General features: G+C 35.1%; 1 protein-coding gene across 19 annotated transcripts in view; it reads right to left on the bottom strand.

Moving 5' to 3' along the window:
* Window positions 1-21555, bottom strand: part of PPIP5K2 (diphosphoinositol pentakisphosphate kinase 2) — a 63271-nt gene that overhangs the window by 19517 nt on the left and 22199 nt on the right. For 15 of the 19 annotated variants that reach the window (XM_036410891.2, XM_036410894.2, XM_036410900.2 and 12 more), the window contains exons 15-23: window positions 19589-19714; window positions 19328-19449; window positions 18870-19052; window positions 14204-14345; window positions 13211-13434; window positions 7671-7798; window positions 6990-7104; window positions 2762-2869; window positions 2555-2671 (exon numbers count right to left, since the gene is read on the bottom strand). In XM_036410891.2, coding sequence (XP_036266784.1) covers window positions 2555-2671; window positions 2762-2869; window positions 6990-7104; window positions 7671-7798; window positions 13211-13434; window positions 14204-14345; window positions 18870-19052; window positions 19328-19449; window positions 19589-19714 — 1265 coding nt within the window. The remainder of the gene's footprint in view (window positions 1-2554; window positions 2672-2761; window positions 2870-6989; window positions 7105-7670; window positions 7799-13210; window positions 13435-14203; window positions 14346-18869; window positions 19053-19327; window positions 19450-19588; window positions 19715-21555) is intronic. The other 4 variants (XM_036410893.2, XM_036410896.2, XM_036410903.2 and 1 more) reach the window with 1 other exon arrangement.

Raw genomic sequence — 21555 nt, 5'->3', positions numbered from 1 at the left:
TAAACAATAATCCAACAAAAAAGCCATTTAAGACAAACTGCCCAATTAAATTCCATTATATGCCCAAATATAAATGAACAACAAAAATACTGTAAAGAAGAGTAAAGATCAGTTTTGTTAATACAGGAATGGTATCAACCCAAGCATGAACTAAACTTCATTCGAATTTATACATTTCAGAATACTTAAATTCTATGCCAAATATTTCCACCAAATGGGATGACTGCATACATAAACAACAATCATTTGATGAATCATTAAATATTTACTGAGTGGTACTATTTGCCAGGACACAGATTAATAAGATACAATCTCAGATTGCAGGACTCTCACAGTATATATAGTGTAGGAGACAGATAAGTTAAAAAATTTATACCAAATGCCTGTCTATAATAGAATGAGTAAATTGGGGCATAATTATACAGTAAAACACATATTTTAAAGCAATAATAATGAATGAACTAAAACTAAATACAACTATATCAACAAATCTCATAAACATAAAGTTAGACAAAAGAAGTCAAACAGAAATACATAAAAACCCTCATCAAACTAAGTGGTATAGAAAATAAAGAGGAACTTCTTTAACTGGATAAGAGATATCTATAAACTTGAAACAATCAACACAGTCAACAATAAGTCACTGAAAAACAAGAGTGCCACCGTTACTAAATCTATTCAACATTTTACTGGACTTTTGTCATCATTACAATCATATACTTAGAGATACAATCATATACATAGAAAATCATATACAAAGAGATACAACCATATACATAGAAAATCCAAATGACTCTCTGGATAAATTATTAGAATGATCAACAGTATTTAGTAAGGCTGCTAGTTATAAAATCTTTATACAGCCGAAACCGGTTTGGCTCAGTGAATAAAAGCGTCAGCCTGCGGACTGAAAGGTCCCAGGTTCGATTCCGGTAAGGAGCATGTTCCTTGGTTGCGGGCACATCCCCAGTAGGGAGTGTGCAAGAGGCAGCTTATGTTTCTAACTTTCTATTCCTCTCCCTTCCTCTCTGTAAAAAATCAATAAAATATATTAAAAAATAAATAAAATATTTAAACAAAAATTAGTTAAAATTCAATATCACAATAAAAGAAAATGAAATTTACATTATTTATGATGGCATAAAAATATAAAGAACTTAGGAATTAATGTGACAAAACAGGTCCAGCATTTAAAAATATCTTAATTTTATCAAATATATAGTATCTAGCAAAAGATATATTAAGTCTTTGAACTAGAAGATCTAACACTGTAAAATTGTTACTTCTCTCAAAATTGATTTACCGAGTTTCTGTAAATCTCAAAATTCCAAAAAGGTATCTCTGGAACATTCCTCTTCATTTTAGTTTAAGAATGAATAAGGATGCCTAGTATCAATACTTCTATTCATTATCATAATGGTCTTAGGCAGTAGCACTTCACCAAAAAGCATATCCAAATAGCCAATAAACATGCTAAAAGATGCTAATCTTTACTTGTCATGAGGATAATGTAAATTTAAACCACAATGAGATAGCACTACATGCCTCCCAAAATAGTTACATTAAAAACACTGCTCATATTAAGTATGTAAAAGGATATGACAATATCTTTAGAAAACAATTGGGAAAACTATTTGACTGTATCTTCTAAAGTTGAATACATGCATATCTTATGATTTAACAATTTACTTCTAGATGTATGTTCAAAAAAAATATGTACATTTGTTTACCAAAAGATTTGTAAAATAGTGTTCATAAAAACATTCATCTTCATAACTTGAATTAGAAAACAAAATGATTATCAAAGTGTAGTGGAGTAACACATTCTACTATATTTATTTAATAGAATCCTACATGGAAAAAAAACAAAGAACAGAACAGATGAATCTCACAAACTTAATGGAAGAAAAAGCCAAATCTACTACTCATCCCCCAAAAGCATATATTTTGTGATTTCATATATATAAAATATTTAAAAATAAGCAAAGTTAATCTATGACAATATGTACCTTTGGGTAGAAGACAGGGAGGTTGTGATAAAGAGAGGGCATAATCTAATCTTGTGGAATAATGATACTGTTATAGTATGACTTGGCTGGGTGTTCAATTGAGTTCATTTTATATCATTAAGGTATATACTTAAGATTTATGTACTTTTATCAATATGTAATATATTTTAGTACAAAGTTTTAAATTGAGTACGTATTTAACCTTGTAAGGTTACTATAAAGATTAAAATGCAATTCATGCCAAGTGCTTCGCATGAATTAATCCTCAAGTAAAACAACAATAAAAACCAAAACAAATATAGTTTTTTATCCATTCTAAATACTGGTCTTAAAAATCCAAAATAATCTAAATAAAAGATAAAATTCAACCATGCCTAAAAATGTCCATCTAAATCATAATTTAAAAATGTAAATCATCTTGCTACTCACTACTTAAGATAAGAATTCTAGCACATGATAGAAAATTCTTTTAGAAACTTCATGAAAAGCTAACATTGCAGTGCTCTCTTGTGGTCACCACGCTCTGAAAGTTTCAGCATCATTACCTCTCTTGAAGCTGGTCTATATCCATAGCCGGATGGTAAATTTTTGTCTTCTTCACATCCTTTGGCTCCTGGACTAAAGTGTAATTCAACATGAAAGCGTTCTTCTGAAGTAAGATCCTAAAAAATATCACAGAACATCTGAAAAATAAGAAACTTAAAACTATTTATTTACCTCGGGTAACACATACTTATCAGTAACTTGGTTACCTTGTTAGGATCCTCATAAAGCATGATAACGATCTGAGTCATGTAGTTGAGCTCATTGACAACATTTAAATAATCCATAGCTCTTTTCCACTGCTCATCCTTTGATTCCTGAACAAAAAATATATGGAAAACATTTTCTCATTTCGTATTACTTGAAGTAACTTTATATTTATTATGGTAGTTTGCTTAATCCTGAGTGATATCACAAAGAAAGGTGAATATTTATATGTCCAAATCTTTCAAAATAACTCCACTATATTTAAGCTTAAGTAAATTATTTAAAAAAATATCTTATCAACCTGGCTGGCATGGCTCAGTGGTTGAGCATGGACCTATGAACCAGGAGGTCATGATTTGATTCCCAGTCAGCGCACATGTCCAGGTTGCAGGCTTGATCTCCAGTGGAAGCGTGCAAGAGCAGCTGATCAATTATTCTCTCTTATCATTGAGGTTTCTATCTCTGTCCCCCTACCCCTTCCTCTCTGAAATTAGTAAAAACATATTTAAAAAAATAAAATTAAAAAACATCTCATGAGAGGTATTAGAAACACTTGTAGTAACTTAACATAAGGCTTTCTGACAAGATGGCAGAGTAGATAAAAGCAGTATTGTCCTCCTCCACAACCACATCAACATTATAGCTAAACTACCAAACAATCATCATTGAGAACCACCTGAAATCTAGCTGAACAGAAAACCCATCACTGAAGAAGCCATGTAGAGAATGGTAGGAGGGATGGAAACACAGAACAGGCTGGTCCGACACACAGGTGGCAGTTAAAAATTAGTAGGGCCCAGCCTCTGTGGCTATTGGTTGATCATTATCCCATGCACCAGGAAATTGCTGGTTAATTCCCGGTCAGGGAACATGAATGAATGGGTTGCAGGTTCATTTCCCAATATGGCTATTCATATCTCACATTGCTATAATGCCAAGCCACTAGACCAGCCACTCGCCACCTAAGCACTACTCTGGAGCAAAAGCTACATCTGTGTGTGTTAAGTGTTTATATATACATGCAAAGATGTATATATATTTTTTCAAACTTGATAAAACATAAATTAGCATAGCATTGCTAAGTTTCATCAGATGTAAATTATTATAAATAATGAGTTTAAGTTAAATACTACACTATTAGTAAGAATATGAAGTAATACCTAACTTACTGTTGCAGTCATATTTTGCTAGGTTTTAATGAAGAGATAAAATAAAAATTAGTAGTATACTCCTGAACACAATATTTAAGAATTCATAAACACAAACACACATATGAATTAGAGGCCCGATGCATGAACTTTGTGCAAGAGTAGGCCTTCCTTCTCCCTTATGCCGGCACTGGCTTCCCTCTGGCACCCAGAACACAGGTTTCCCTCATAGTCCCGGCTTTATCTGGAAGGACATCCAGTATAATTAGCATATTATACTTTTATTATTAGACTAGAGGTCTGACGCACAGAATTCGTGCCCTGGGGGGGTAGGGGAGGAGTGGACTGGCCCAGCCTGTACCCTCTCACAGTCTGGGAGCCCTCTGGGGATGTCCCACTGATGGCTTAGGTGGGGGAGTGAGCCTAGGCCATTAGTTGGACATCTTTAGTGCTGCCATGGAGGTGGGAGAGGCTCCTGACACCGCCGCTGTGCTGGCCAGCCATTAGCCTGGCTTTTAGTTAAGCAACACTCTTTAGGAGTGCACTGACCACCAGGGGCAGCTCCTGCGTTGAGTGTCAGCCCCCTGGTGGTCACTGTGCATCATAGCTACCGGTTGTTCCACCATCAGGCCAAAACCGGCTTTCTGACATCCCCAGAGTCCCAGATAGCAATAGGGTACAGGCCAGGCCAAGGGACCCCACTGAAGCATGATTGGGGCCAGGGAGGGATATATGAGGTTGGCCAGCCAGGAGGAATTATGAGAGGGCTCCAAGGTATGTCTGGCCTGTCTTGCTCAGTTTCTATTGGTCAGACCCAGCAGCAAGCTAACCTACAGGTCAAAGCATCTGCCCCCTGATGGTCAGTGCATGACATAGCGACTGGTCAACAAGTCAACTGTCTGTCTCCTGGTGGTCAGTGCATGTCATAGCAAGCAGTTGAACAGCCTTAGCATATCATTAGCATATTATGCTTTGATTGGTTGAATGGCCAACCAGACAACTGGACACTTAGCATATTAGGCTTTTATTATATAAAAAATTACATAGAGTATGCATTTTTAGCATACAATATCTTTATGTTTTATTAGCTATTACAGACTTAATTTGGTTTTTACTTTTCAAACATGCATCATTTTGCTTTCAACATGGTGAATGGTGTATTAAAAACCAAGCAAAATCAAGTGCAGGCTTTACTGACTTGACTTTGAATATTTGCAATTATCCCTTCATAGATTATTCATAACACTAAATATTCCTTCCATGTTGCCAGGATACAGAAATTTAAAAAGAATATTGAATCACTTTAAAGAAATTTAGAACAATGTGTTTAGGAGAAAAAATATTTCTATTGTTCATGTATTAACCGATTATTTTCATTCAAGGCCACTGGATATTATGTTTTATATATGGGAAATTACATCTATGGAATAATAAAATATACATATATCCTTCTTTCCCCCCAGTTTCTGGAACAGAGCTCCTAAGCTCTTGTCATTTTCTAAGTGCTAAGAACACTTAGAGCATCTTTTGTTCTAACATTTGCTCTTTGAGCTCCTAAATCCCTTGGAATTTTCTTGGTAATAGGAATATCTTGTTCTAATGAGATGGTTCATTTTTAAAAATTTTTTAAATTCTTTATTGTTTAAAGTATTACACAAGTATCCCCCCTCCCCCATTAAACTCTTCCTGACCCCTCCGACCCCCCCCAGTACTATGCCCTTACCCACCCCTGTCTGTGTCCATTGGTTATGCTCATATGCATATATACAAGTCCTTTGGTTGATCTCTTAACCCCCAACTTCGGTCATAGGTTAGAGAGTCTGTTCAATGCTTCTATGACTCTGGTTCTATTTTTGTTCATCAGTTTATGTTGTTCATTATATTTCACAAATGAGTGAGATATGTGATATTTATCTTTAATTAAGGCTCATTATATGTATTTCCTGAAACCTTACTTAATCTTATTTCCCAAACTTTTTAAAAAAACTATTATAGAGGAATAGATTTTACCCAAGCCACATTGAAACAACAAAACTTTCAACTGGGAAGATATTGAACAAGGTTTTAAGTACATTAGTTACAGGGTCTTATATGGGCAATATGAGTTGGGATAATATTTATAGTTCATTTGGTATAGCATTTAATTTTTCCTTTAATAAATACATGTAATGTTTTTTCTTTTATTTGGGAGCACAGATTTTTAAAGAATGGAGTTATGCAGCTTTTGTTTTTGAGAAGTGCATCAAATACATTTACTCAACAAGCTCTAATTCTAACTGCCACCACCTTGATTCAAACTGTATCATTTTTTAGATCATTTCGGTAACTTCCTGATTTCCTTATATCTACTCCCATCTATGTACTGTTCACCCAGAAATCAATTATACTTACTTCCCCTACTTAAAACATTTCAATGGCTTTCCAATCCCCTTGTGATCCAAGGCACTGGCTCTCCAAACTTACCTGTTGCCATCTATCCACCACTCATTATTATGTTCCAACTACAGGCCTTCTATTGGTTCCTATGTCCTGCACATTCTTTCCACCTTCTAAATAAGTGCAAAAGGGTTAAAAGGGGACTACACAGGAGACATATCCCTCCTCTCCAAAAACAATTCCATTGTTATTGGTGAATATATTAGCTCTTGCCTTGCTAATTAAGGACCACGTTTTTTTCACTCACTATTTCATTTGTTAAAGTTCCACGAACCTACAATGTTGCAAGGGATGCCACTTTGCTATTCTTTGTTGGAACAAAGAAGGACCCAAAACAAGAGGAAAGGACATATGAATTGGAAAATATGATAGGCACAGAACTTTGAAATAGCCTTGGAGTAACTTGGATAATAACTTAATCTATCAAGTCCAAATAATAAGATAGATTCAGAATCTAGATACCAAATCTTCATTATTTGAAGGGGTCAATGTGGTGGGGGGGGGGGGGAGAGGAAGGAACTTATGTAATACTTTCAACAATAAAGATTTAATTAAAAAATTACACAGTAAAAATAGACATTAGTAATTTGATGACAAATTCAAGGAAACATTTGTTAAGTAGACTGGAATAACTTATTCTACTTACATTGCATAAGGCACCATATCGAAGAATAGATAGTAAAGAATGTACATGACTTTCACTGGTGAAATATAATCTGGTACGGACATGACGTTCAGGAGACAGAACACCCCTGGAATACCTAAAGTTAAAAGCAGACAATGGTAAAACAACCATATAGTCAAAACTTAATAAGCATTAAAATTATTCTGTAAAATTTAATCTTACTAGAAGTAAAAGACCCCCATAAGTAAATCTATCCCTCTTCCAACCACAATTGAAAAATATTTTATTAGCTATTCCTTTAACATGAAAATAATTGAAACTGGGACTGAGATTAGTCAAAGAAGAATTCACATTAGTCAAATTCACTGCCGACAGCTCACTGTAGCTCCTCTACTAAAAATAACAGAGGTCACAGTACTAAAAAAATTCACCATGTTTATGCTGCTGAATGGGGTACATGCTTAATTATGTGAATAATGATACATATTCCTTTTTCCTTTTCACTTCAGTTCTTACCCAATTTGGAGGAAAAAAGAATCCTGGTTGGAAGTTAGCTACTAGGAATACCTAGGCAATCCTTATTTCCACAGTGTGCCAAGTGACACATTCCTAATTACTTCACAGGAACATTAAAAAGTAATCTAGATTTGAAGTATACCAAAACAGATAACTATAGATTTAAATAGCAGTACAGTCTCTTACACAGGATGGAGTTTATTTACAGTGTCATCATCTTGTGTCCTCTGAAGGTCTGAGCGAATTTTTCTAACTAGAGGAGTACAGTAGCCTTTGGCAATCTCCAGCTTTTCAGCTTTGGTTATACCATATTCCTGAACAGAAACATATGATATTAGAAAAAGAAGTATAATGCCAAAGACCTCTAACAAATGCACTGCTAAATGAAAAAATTGTAATAAGCCTTTTAGAAAAACGATACACAACTTCTAGTTTACATTTCTGTAGCTTTTTAAGTATACTATTCCCAAAACTATTAAGTATAATTGAAATAATTTTTGGTAGGACTGAAAAAAAAACCTAATAATTTCTGAAGAAGAGATGATGAATGGATGAATGTAATATTTATGGGTTGTAGTCCAACTCAATTGCTAGGTTAGGTTTTGATGGATTAAGAATAAGAACACTGAAGCACAGAATAGTCAATAAACATATGAAAAAAAATATGTTAAAACTGAGATTTTTTATCTATTTAAAAGTCAGATTAAAAAGGTTAAATTATATAAAGCCTTTGGCCAATACTTTTAAAAGTTTTAATTAGTGGTGGGCAAAAAAAAAAAAAAAAAAAAAAAAGCCATAAAATTACCAAATTTCATGATATCTATAATTACTATAAGTTAAATAAATTTATGAGAGATTGTAATATGAGGTATAAATAAAAATAAATTATAATAATAACTCTAATAAAAACTAGTTCAAAGGGGTAGATAAAAAAACGATGATATGAGAAAAGAAAAATCCATGATGTGTGTGTAGATGGGATAAGAAGAGAGAAAAGGAAGAGGGCAGAAAGTGAGGTGGACAAGAACGGAAAAGGGAAAGAGGGAGAGTAGAGAGGAGAAAGAAATAGGCACAACTCTCTCCAAGTACAAGGGGGATATCTGAATTTAAAGGCTACTTCCTGCTATCAGGTACTTCCCAGATGGTTAAAGATAAGTATGATTGAGACTGTCTAATAAAGAAAAGGTTGATTGATTACAAAAGGAAGACTCACAATAATGGAACTGCTTGGGGTCATTTTCCTTAAACTAAAGCTTGGTTGATTCAATTATCTTGCCAACATAGATGACAGTGAATTAGGTATGTAAAAGGGCTATAAATGCAATTGTCTATGTACATGCTAATGAAAGGAAAATGCTGGAATTAAAAATTACCAGCAGAAATTTTTATTGTTATCAAGGCATGAGGAAACAGATACTCTCATACATAGCTCATCTGGAAGAAAACTGGTAAAAGATTTCTAAAGTTATAGGAATAGTCTTGAGATAAAAACATATGTATAAAAAGAGTGAGAAAAAAAAAATCCAGATTTCCAAATATGAGAAGTGGTTAAATAAGTTACTGTTACATCACAGCATCCCACCATCCTATATAATAAAAGAGGAATAAGCCAAAATGACTGGGTAACAACCGGATCAAGGATCTGCAGGAGGGTAGGGCAGCAAACTACAAGGGGGCGGTGGAGAGTAGGCGGGGCAGCAAGCTATGAGGGGCATCAAGGGGAGCTACAGGAGGGCTGTACTGATATGAAAAGTTCTTAATGCTAAGTGAAGGGGCGGGGGGGGGGGGGAGGGGGGTTATGTTGTAAAACAGTATGCTTTTCCTGGTTCTATTTTTACAAAGAACATTTGTTACATCTATAAATTTAAGAGAAAAATTATACCTGCAGATTGGAGAGGGTTCAGGCGGGGCTGAGGGACCCCCTCAAATAACTGATTCATATAATATAAAAACTGTTTATATGATATATCTAACCAAACAAATAAATAGTTGCTCTTTCATGCTGGAAGAATTAGTTAATCTCTAATATTTACACAAATAACCACAGGTAAGTTGCATACTGCCTAAATTCCTAGTTTTCCTTTTTTCTTTTTTTAAAATATATTTTATTGAGGTTTTTTTTTTTACAGAGAGGGAGAGAGAGGGATAGAAAGCTAGAAACATCGATGAGAGAGGAACATCAATCAGCTGCCTCTTGCAAACCCCCTACTGGGGATGTGCTCGCAACCAAGGTACATGCCCTTGTCCGCAATCCAACCCGGGACCTTTCAGTCCGCAGGCAGAGGCTCTGTCCACTGAGCCAAACCGGTTTTGGCTGAATTCCTAATTTTTCAAAGTTTTTAGGTTTTTCCTGGAGTTTCTGTAAATATTAGCAGAAGAGTAATATTTTAACAATTTTTACAGCTTTAAAGGAGGCTACATTTGTTCATAATCTTTGTACTTTTCATGTATTTCATTCTTTTAACTGTGATTCACATTGAAATGTCTGATCTAGTCCAATCTCCCTGGTATAATACACAAATAATCATTTAGTAATGGAGATGCCAAAAGGGCATCCAGAACTATTTTCTTTTAAGATATCTTTTACCTTGTCTTATCACTTACCTCTTTATTAGCAATCTGATTCTCTGCTTAATTGCATTTTAGTTATTTAAATTCTGACTACTTTATTTTCCTATAATAAAAAGACCAATGAACACCTCTCCCAATAACTATTTACATCTTGACCTCTAAATATATTTTCAAAATATTTTCCCATAAAGAATTTTAAAATTTATGTAGGGCCACAGCTACCTTTTTCTTTCACTCCACACACATCTCCACAGTATAAGACTGGTAGATGAGACGGATCCAAGATGGCTGCGCCCAGGTGAACACCTAGCCGCAGCCGCACACAACAATTTCAATAAAATACAACTAAAATATAAAACGGACATTGCCCAGAACTACAGGAAGGTTGACTGACTGGAAATTCTACAGCGAGAAGCAAGGAGAAAACCAGAAGGAGGCGCGGAGGAGCTGGAAAAGCCCAAGGTACGGAGACACACGGCGCGCGGAGAGGACGGAGCCGGAGAGGAGGGAGGCCAAGTGCCTGGCGGGCGTTCCTGAGCGGAAAGGAGAGAAAAGCTCCGACTGTGCTGGGCCCCCAACTGCTCTGAACCCCGGTTCTGGGCCAGACCCCGGGGACTCAGGCTCAGCCATAGGGAGCCGGGCTGTAAGGCGGAACCCCGGGGAGAGGCGAAAGGAGGTCCCGGAGGCGCGCACACTGCGCAGAGAAGGGACGGTCCGCTGTGCCGGGGGATTGCCCTGACGGGAAGGAGACTGGGGCTCCAGACTGCTCTGAACGCCACCTCCAACTCCATTTCCAACTGAACTGAACCCCAATACCGGGCTCATTGTGGGAGAGCATAGACTGTTTGGCAGCAGGCGAAAATCGAGGGCACCTTTCTCTCAGAGGCGCTGGCAGCAGCGAGCACTGAAGGACCCGCATAGGGCGGGGCTGACAGAAGCCAAAGCTGCAGGCTCCACCCTGAAACCCCGTCCCATCTGTAACTGCGAAATGCGACAACAAAATAGATCACAAACGAAAGAAATGGAGGACAAAAAGCGTCTGGATATAGAGTTCAAATCTACGCTTATAAGTTTTTTCAAGAATTTCTTAGAAAAGATGGATAAGGGCTACGAGGATATGAAAAGAGATCAACTAGAATTAATAAGGAGTCAACAAGAAATGATAAGGGATCAACAAGAAATAAAGAATACATTGTCTGAAATAAAAAATGTTTTACTGAGTCCTAAAAACAGAAGGGAAGATCGCAAGAATCAAGTCAAAGATTTGGAACATAAAGAGCCAGAAGACACTCCTCCACAGAAGCTAGAAGGCAAGAGAATCCAGAAAATTGAAGATAATGTAAGAAACCTCTGGGACAACTTCAAGCGAACCAACATCAGAATTATGGGGGTCCCAGAAGATGAGAGAGAGCAAGATATGGAAAACATACTGAAAGAAATAGTGACAGAAAACTTCCCCTACCTGGTGAAAGAATTAGACTTACAAGTCCTGGAAGCGCACAGAACTCCAAACAAAAGGAATCCAAAGAGGACCACACCGAGACACATCATTATTAAAATTCCAAGAGCAAAAGACAAAGAGAGAATATTAAAAGAAGCAAGAGCAAAGAAGGTAGTAACCTACAAAGGAGCACCTATACGATTGTCAGCTGACTTCTCAACAGAAACCATGCAGGCCAGAAGGGAATGGCAAGAAATATTCAAGGTGATGAATAGCAAGAACCTACAGCCAAAAATAATCTACCCAGCAAAGCTATCACTCAGAATCGAAGGCCAGATAAAGAGCTTCACTAATAAAAAAAAGCTAAAGGAGTTCATCACCACCAAACCAGAATTATATGAATTGCTGAAGGGGGTTCTTTCAGAAGAGAAAGTAAACAAAGATAAAAATTATGAACAACAAATACATAACTATCAACAAGTGAATCTAAAAACCAAGGAAATTAAAATATCTGATGAACAATATTAACTGTTGAATATAATAGAATCAGAGGTATGGAAGGGGAGTGAACTGACGATTCTTGGGGAAAAGGGGAGAGGAGGGCGTGGGAAGAGACATGGGGAGAGGGGAAAGGGCAGAGGGTGGGATGGGAACCTGGTGGAGGAGAGCAATGGTGGGTGGGGGGAAAGGAACATTTGTAATAATATGAACAATAAAAACTTATTAAAAAAAAAAAAAAAAAAAAAAAAGACTGGTAGATGTACAATAGCTGCCTAATAAACATTTAAGTAATTTATTCCATTGTTTTTAGTTGTCTTATTTGTTAGTGTATTATTGTTCTTTAGGAGTATCAATGCTTAATTTTTAAAAAGTCACTACAAAGCGGTCATCCAGAATTGAAGGTCAGATAAAGAGATTCACAGAAAAGAAAAAGCTAAAGGAGTTCATTACATGAAATGTTTGAAGGGTATTATTTAAGAAGAGGAAGAGGAAGAGGAAGAAGGAGGTAAGGAAGGAAGAAAAAGGATTAAAAATATGAACAGCCGAAACCAGTTTGGCTTAGTGGAGAGAGCATTAGCCTGAAGACTGAAGGGTCCTGGGTTCGATTCTGGTCAAGGGCATGTACCTTGGTTGCAGGCACATCCCCAGTAGGAGATGTGCAAGAGGCAGCTGATCGATGACTCTCTCTTCCATGTTTCTAACTATCTCTCTCCCTTCCTCTCTGTAAAATATCAATAAAATATATATTTTTTAAAATGGCAAAAAATACGTATCTATCAACAATTGATTCTATAATTCAACATAAATGAAAAATGAACCTAAAGAACAAAATAAACTGTGAATAAAATAGAACCAAAGATCTTATATGCATATATGCATTACCTATGGACACAAACAATAGGGTGGTGAGGACCTGGGATGGGATAGGAACCAGGGGAAGGGGACAATAGGGGCAAAAAAGGGGACAACTGTAATACTCTCAATAATAAAGATTTTTTAAAACAAATTATTACAAACAAACTATTAAAAAATCAAATAATAATTTCATATAATAAATAAAAGGTTCAAAATATAAATTCATAATTACTTAGTTTCCCTTTTGAAGTTGTGGGTTTTAAATGAACATGAAAATCAGCTATCTTTTATCTACTGAGAAGACATTTGTAAAGGATCTATACAATACTAAGAAAATTAATTCTTAGGAATTACTTACCTGAGGGATAACAATATCTGCTAATGCCTTTGAAAGACCATATAATTCCATTGTGTCTTCTAACTTCAAGGAACAGTTATGCTGGACATCGTATTTTATACAGTCATATATGTCAGGGATTTTGCTAATGTCATATCTTCCATTCTTTGTTTTAAAGTCTTTCTCCAGCTTGGACCATCTACGTAGCATAAGCTCTAATGTCTCACTATGGTAAAGCTGGATATCTAAAACAACATGACATTTTAAAAATATTAAAGTTAAAAGTCAAATTAAGAATATACTAAAAGATTGATAATTAGCAATTTTTTTGAATGTCAAAGATAAAATTATTAAGGAGCTAGGAAATGTTACCATAGCCATAAGCTATTAACAACCATATATTTTATAAACTTGAATAAAGGTGTATATATAGGTTAAAACTCGGGTTTATAAAGACCTTTCCATATGGTACACATATCAATAGTAAGAAACAGAAGAATTATATACAAAACTCTTTGAAGCTAATAAATTTTCAATTCTAAATTTTAACTTTTTTAATATTATCATTTATTTTATTAGATTCACATAACTAAGAGAGTAGACAGTTATTACAGAAAGAAACCGTACAGATTAAATAATTCAAAGACCTACTTTTACTAGTAAGTAATCCAAGATTACAAGGTTGTCCAAGTTATTAACCAAGCTAGTCTCAGAACTGGGTCACCTTCTTATTGTTTGCTCTTGCTTTTTATGCTGTCTATTTGCTACTTAGCTATTTGGCAATGCTGCAGAATGAACCAAATAAGAACTTTTTTTTTTTTCATGCTATCAAGGCAGGGGGGAAAAGCAACTAAAACTTAGCTATTTATTCTTTTGCTGGATATATATTAACTCACACCTACATGTAGTACGAGAAGTTTTATTTTTTAAGATTAGTGCACCTTATTTTAAAATGTTTATAGTAACCAAATAGCAATTTTTATTTGTGTTATGCTCTAAGAAAAACATATTTACCTGATGATTTGGGATCTTCCATGCGATGTCTGATTTGAGAAGTCAAACTTTGTATCAAAGAATACACTTTGTCACAGGTCTTCACAGGATTTTTAATTAAGTGCATTGATTTAGTAAGAGAAATGCTTCCAGATGGAGTAAGCTACAAATGGATAAAGTATATATATTTTACATCTGTTTGTGTACAACTGTCCAAGATAACAATATACAAAACTGAAGAATAATTCCATACCACAAATTAAAATGGCCACATCATATAGTAATAAGATTAAAAATGAAGCAAAAACCTCAGAATTTCATGTTAAAAAAACCTTAGCTTGGGATCATCTTCAGAGAAAATATGGCAGCAGTACTACAACTTACAATGTCATTTTATTCTAACTTACGTTAACAATTTGTTGACTCAATATGAACAAATGTTGTTCTAACAATTTGACACAGATTTACATGTAATAACCCTAAGGCTCTCTCATTATAATAATTTTTTCTTCCAGTTGAGGTATGTAGAGGGTAAGCCCAAGATCAACCATTGGTGTGTGAAGAGTGGGATAAAAAAACAGGTAGTCTGGCTAGAGAGCTGGTGCTCTTAAACACCATTCCTTTGTGATAAGATTTTTTACAAGTCAACAAAAGCCATTAATAACAACATAGTTTCAAATTCTAGTTTTTATACTTAGCTTGGCAAGTTACTTAACTCCATCAAATGAGTAAGTTTCTACAAATAATAAAAAGTGTAAAGTAGAGTTCTACTTCTCATTATGATGAACTAGTAGTTCAGCTTAATCTAACCACTGTAAATACATAAAAATTTTGGGCAAAGAACTTGTATACTTCTGTTTTGAGGTATCTGATAATCTATATAATACAAGCAAGCCTAAGCGACCATTACGGCAAAACACCCAGAATGACCGGTCGCTACGATGCACAATGATCACTGGGGGCAGACGCTCAATGCAGTAGCTGCCCCCTGGTGGTCAGTGTGCTCCCACAGGGGGAGCGCTGCTCAGCCAGAAACGGGGCTCACTGCTGGTGAGCACAGCAGTGGTGGTGGGAGCCTCTCCTGCCTCCACGGCAGCGCCAAGGAGCAGCAAGCAGGCGGGTGTTAAGGAGTGAGGTGTCCCGGACATCCCCTAAGGTCATTCCCCATGCACAAAATTTGTGTGCCGGGACTCTAATAATATAATAAAGAATTATAGAACCATAACTCATACAGAGAGTGAATGTGGCATTTAAGGCTGTTTCTGAACTGGAGACAATTGTTGATCTTGAATAGACAGCAGAGAAGTGGAGTAGAGCTTTAATAGTCCTACTAGGCCAGTGGTCGGCAAACCGCAGCTCGAGAGCCACATGAGGCTCTTTGGCCCCTTGAGTTTTAGGCAAAGGTCAGCTTAGGAGTACCCTAATCAAGTTAATAACAATGTACCTACCTATATAGTTTAAGTTTAAAAAATGTGGCTCTCAAAAGACATTTCAATTGTTGTACTGTTGATATTTGGCTCTGTTGTCTAAAGAGTTTGCTGACCACTGCTCTAGGCTAAGGGAGCAAAAGTGAAGTCCAGAATTTCCAAAGGTAGAACACTGATAAACTCTGCCTCAGAAAGTGAGAGTGAATCAGAAGCAAACTAATCCACCAACAAAATGCAGATCAGGTTCAGGTCAAAGGTATATAGCAAGACAAATAAAAAATCTTATTGGAAGATGGTAATATTCTATTTATTTCCACAAAGTATTCAACCATAATTAAATGTATTCAGGCACACAAGAAAACAGGACATCATGAATGTCAATCAGGAGAATAAACAACAGAAATAGAACTAGGGACTCTAAGTAATAAAATTATCAAAATATAAAAAAAGAGACTTTCTATGATCAAGATATAAGAAAACATTGAAAATTATCAAAGAATTGCATATTATCAAAAAATGAAAATATTATACTTAAAAAAGAAGCTAACAGAAATTCTGAAATTAAAAAATATACTGGCTGACTTTATAAGTACATTAGATACAGCCAGAGATAAATATAGTAAATTAGAAACTGGTTAGAAGATATTATCCAGAATAAATCACAGAGAAAAAAGGATGAAAAAAAATCCAAAGAAAGGATAAGACAAAGTTATAGCAAGCACATGTTTGGAGATCCAGAAGAAAGTAATAAGGAAAACAAAACAAAACAAAACAAAAACTTCTTAAAACTAAAGCCGAAAACGCAAAAATCCTATTAAAAACTATTAGAAGGAAAAATTAAAAAGTAATTTACAGCTAGACATAAATTAGAAAAACTGCTGAAAACCAAAGATTAAACTATGCCAAAACGAGTTATTTTTAAAAATTATCTTCAAAGGTGAAATAATAAGATCAACAACTAACTTCTCAAGATAAACACTGGAAGCTATTAGATAGTAAAACAACATCTTCAAAGCAATAAAAAAAAGTAAGTGCTATCCTAGAATTCTATACTCAGGAAAAAAATATCTTAAGAGGAAAGTTGAAATAAAAACATCTTTAAGCGAAGAAAAAAGAATTCACCATCAATAAAGTGATACTAACAGAATGACTATATTGCTCTCCAAACAGAAAGAAAAAAAGGTAATTAAAGAGTCAATTCATAGGTAAATCTAAATAAATATTGCTTTTATAAAAGAGTAACAAAAATAACACATTGTGGGGTTTAAAATATACAGAATAAAAATAAACAACATTGTATTTATTGTATCATGTAAATTGCTAGCTGAGCAAATGTTACAATGATTTGGGGCCTTATTGCTATATAGTTTAAGGACTAATATAATAGTATTGGCATGAATTGGAAGCTTATTAAAAGTGCAAAATTCCATTCCCCACTCCAGATATGATGAATCAGAATCTGCATTTTTTTAACAAGGCCCCAGACAATTCTTATGCAATTTAAACTTTGAAAAGCACTCTTTAGGGTCCTTGCATTGTCCAGGAAGAGAATAAAAGCATGATGTAAACCTTCAACTTTTAGAAGTCATAGAAGCCTACTGCTATCTCTGGGGTAATAGCAACACAAATAGTAAAATGAAACAAAAATGTCAAACTAAGAAAAATAAATAAAGTATCAATTCCAACAAGAGAATAAAACAAAATTCTCATAAGAATTATTTAAAAAACAACTACCCGTATTTTCCAGCGTATAAGACGACTTTTGAAACGAAAAAAAAGTCAACCAAAAATCGGGGGCAAAAGACCAAAATTGCACAAAAATTACCTGCAGATCTTGACGGCAAAGTAAGTCTTTTCTTTGAAGTGGGGGGTAGTCTTATACGGCGAATATAGGCCTAAACCTATGTTTTAACTGTAAAATTAGGGGGTCGTCTTATACGCCGGAAAATACGGTATATGCAGATTTTAAGAGAGATACCTAAGAAATACAGTTTCAGAAAGATTAAAAGTAATCTGATATACTATGCAAACACCAAATAAGAGAAAAATGACTGTTGTAGCTATATTAATCTCAAACAAAGTAAACTTTGAGGCAAAAAGTACTGATTGAAATATATCTACTCTAAATTTATATGCATTTAATAACATGGAAAAAATTGAACTTGAAATTCATGAAAAATAGGAATTTCTGTTTATCAAAAGATATAATAAAGGCTCAGAATAAGTGGTAGTATATAGATATAAAAAGGAGCTCATACCTGAAATATATAAAGAACTTCTACCACTCAAATAGAAAAACACAGACAAGTAGTAGAAGAAAAAGGCTTGAAGAGAAGTCCTCAGGAAAGAGGATTATTCTATGAAGTACTACTATACATCTATTTTCAGAATGGTCAAAATTGATTAATTTGAGAATGACATGAACAGAGACTATGTAGAACAATGACAATTCTCAAGGAACTTTGATGGGAGTGTAATTGGGACAATGACTTTGGAAAACAGTTGGCCATTGTCTACTGATACATAAGCATATTGTGGGTTACAATTCTACTCCTAGAATAGATCCAAGAAAGACATATACTCATATGCAACAGGACCCAACAAGGATAGTCATAGTATTATTAATCAAATAGCCTAAGACTATAACAATAATAGAACACGGGATAAAACTAAGGCCTGCAGGGCAAATGTGGCCATTGACACAGCCCACTAACTAAGAATGGTTTGTCCATTTTTCAAAGGTGGTTTAAAAAAAAAAAAAAAAAAAAAAAAAAAAAGATTATGCAACAAAAGACCAAATGTAAACTTCAAAGCCTAAAATATCTACTACCTGGTATTTTACAGAGAAAGTTCTCCAACATCTGAAATAAACTACTACATAGAGATAGATGATTATTAACTATTAAAATCCTCAAAAATACATGTGCATTTCACATACAATGTTGAGTAAAAGAAGCCACACATAAAAGAAAACATATTCTATAATTTGAAGCTTAAAAAAGAGCCCAACCTACTAAGACAATAATAATTAGAGATGCAGATTTATCCAGTGATATGATTATGAAAAAGAGCAACATAAAAAGCCAGGATAGAAGTTGCAATCAGGATAGGTAAACAGAGGCTACAGTTGTTGAAATGTTCTATTTCTCTATTTGAATGGTAATGATTATATGATACAATACAATAAAGGCTAAGTGTATGTTTTTGTACTTTTCTGTCTGTATAATATTTCACATGTAAAAGAGTTTGTTAAGACCCACCTTCTCATAATCTTCAGTAGTAAAATCTCTGTCCTTCTGAAGTATTTCATGAAGTCTTGCTTTCACACGTTGCTGACAACTGCTCAAAGAGTCGCTATCACTGTCCAGAAGTCCATTCATGTTAGCACTTTTTACCATCTGAACAAGGATGGGTGTAAGCTCTCCCTCCAGTGCCAATAGCCCCTAAACATATTAAATAAAACCAACACAGTTTTTAAAATTATTATATAAAACAATAGAAAATATCACAATTATTTTGTTACCCGCTGAATTTTATAAAGTATAAACTATTTACAATAAATTTTATTTCTAATATAATTTGTCACTGTCATTTCAGGGCTTTAGTTGAAAGTTTCAGATTTGAAAATTCAACACTGTCTTAGTAAAAATATTTACTAAAATATCAGATAAAAATATTAGGTAAAAATTCCAGTAATTCTAAAAACATTGACTTATACCTTGGCAAAAGCAGCTGCAGTCATCTGCACTCGTCCTTCATCAGAGGCATATATTTTGAGGTCATGTCGGTAGGTACTATGCAATCTAAGTAATCCACAACCAGGAAATCCTGCATAATCTCCTGAAAATAAATCCTCAAATCACTTAAGCTATATTTTTATTTCACTTTATTTCTATAAACATTTAATATCTCAAAGTACATAAAGATATGAAAACATAATGTATAAATTTAACCAAATTAGAGAAACTCCAAGATTTACCTTGACCTCCAGGATACATACACCTGAAAGCTCTTCCAAGTTCTTCAGCCTGGACCCTGCCTGCAGGAGTTAGTTCTCCTCCCCATTTTAGAACCAAAAGTAAGGATGGTTCTTCTCTTCGGCTGTCTAGGATACATGTGAGTGGATAAAGCAAATGTCAAATTTGTTTATTTTAAACACATGTTTCAAGATTAATTTTTCTTTGTGGCGCTAAGGTATTATTTTGTACCTTAAACACACCTCTCTTAGTAGGCTTCTGACAGAAATATCTCTTATTCCACCTATTAAAAATCTCAAAATCTCATCCATACTTTGGGATAAGGCTCTTTCCAAGTTTTCTGAAAGGAAGTATTGCTTCTCCCTCACTGCTCTCATAGTGGTATAATGGCAATGTATGTAATTGTGCTACACAGGCTAGATTAAGAGCTCCTTGATGATGGGATCCAGATCTTGTCTTTATATCAAGAGCTGTAGTGAAGAAGATATATCCCTTTTCTATGATTAGGAATCAGTGATTTGCATAATTTTTAGGAAGATGTGAAATGACAGAGCCTAAAATTAATTATAATTGAAATTTATAGGTGAGATATACAAAAAAAAATGTAGCCAAGAGCAGCTTTTAAAGTTAAGACTTGTGAAATGTTTAATTGTTGTTTTGTACATCTGAAACTAATGTAATACTGTATGTCAAGAGTAATTTAAAAGTAAGTAAAATAAAATTTGAAATTGTGGAATCTCTATATGTCCCAGAGCAAGTATTTTCTCAGACTTAGAGGAGGTACTATAAGTGAGTAATTTCTATACTAATTTTGATCTGCCCTTTATTATGTCCTAAGTTCTGTGTTATGCTACAAAAACAAAGATATTTTAAAAACAAGCAATGTAAGTGCTAAAGAACTTGATGATTCATTAGAAATGATAGAAAATCACCTTTCCCCTAGGGCTAGTTAATAGTTCTTTGTGCTTTACCATGCACATGAATATTAATTTATGGAAGAACATTTAATTAACTGACTTTTAATTTAGTTATTTGTGGAATGTATATTTATCATAAAGATTAAGATAAAAGACATTAAGCTTATTGCTATTAGCCATCAGTACAATAAGAAGACAACACATCAAATTTTTAAAATCCTATGTAACATAGAGGTAATATGCAAATTGACCATTATGCCCTCACATAAGATGGCCACCCCCATGTGATCACAAGATGGCTGGTAAGGGAGGGCAGTTGTGGGCAATTAGGCCAGCAGAGGGCAGTTAGGGGTGACCAGGTCTGCAGGGGAGCAAAATTGGGGGTGACACAGCCTGCAGGGGAGGGCAGTTGGGGGCAATTGAGCCAGCAGGGGAGCAGTTAGTCATTAATCAGGCTGGCAGGGGAGTGGTTAGGGGGTGATTAGGCTGGCAGGCAGACGTAGTAGGGGCACTAGGCAGGCAGGCAGGCGAATGATTGGGGGCTTGCAATCCCAGATTGTGAGAGGGATGTCCGATTGCTGGTTTGGGATTGGACCTAAACTGGCAGTCGGAAACCCCCCAGAGGGTCCCATATTGAAGACAGTGTAGGCTGGGCTGAGGGACAGCCCTCCCAGTGCACGAATTTCGTGCACAGGGCCTCTAGTCTATAAAAATAAAAGCATAATATGCTAATTAGACCAGATGTTCTTCCAAATGAGTCCTTCCAGATGAACCCGGGGCTGCGAGGGAAGCCCAAGTCCCGGGTACCTACCAGCAGGAAGCCAGTGCCGGTAGCCAGGGGAAGGAAGGTCTACTCTTGCACAAATTTTGTGCTTCGGGCCTCTGGTAAATATATAAAGATCAGCATAGTCTAAGTTCTGTTTGCATGTATGATAATCATTATTTCAACTTTTGTAGTATAAATAATGCCATTTTGAAAGTTCTAACAGGTCAATCTTCCCCTGAATATTCAATTATTTCCTTGGGATAAACTCATGTAAGTAGAATTAAGG

This window comes from Pipistrellus kuhlii, unplaced genomic scaffold (genome assembly GCF_014108245.1).
Source record: "Pipistrellus kuhlii isolate mPipKuh1 unplaced genomic scaffold, mPipKuh1.p scaffold_m20_p_4, whole genome shotgun sequence".
NCBI classification, from domain to species: domain Eukaryota; kingdom Metazoa; phylum Chordata; class Mammalia; order Chiroptera; family Vespertilionidae; genus Pipistrellus; species Pipistrellus kuhlii.
The sequence above is the reverse complement of the archived record's forward strand: the minus strand, read 5'-3'. Positions and strand labels throughout refer to the sequence as shown.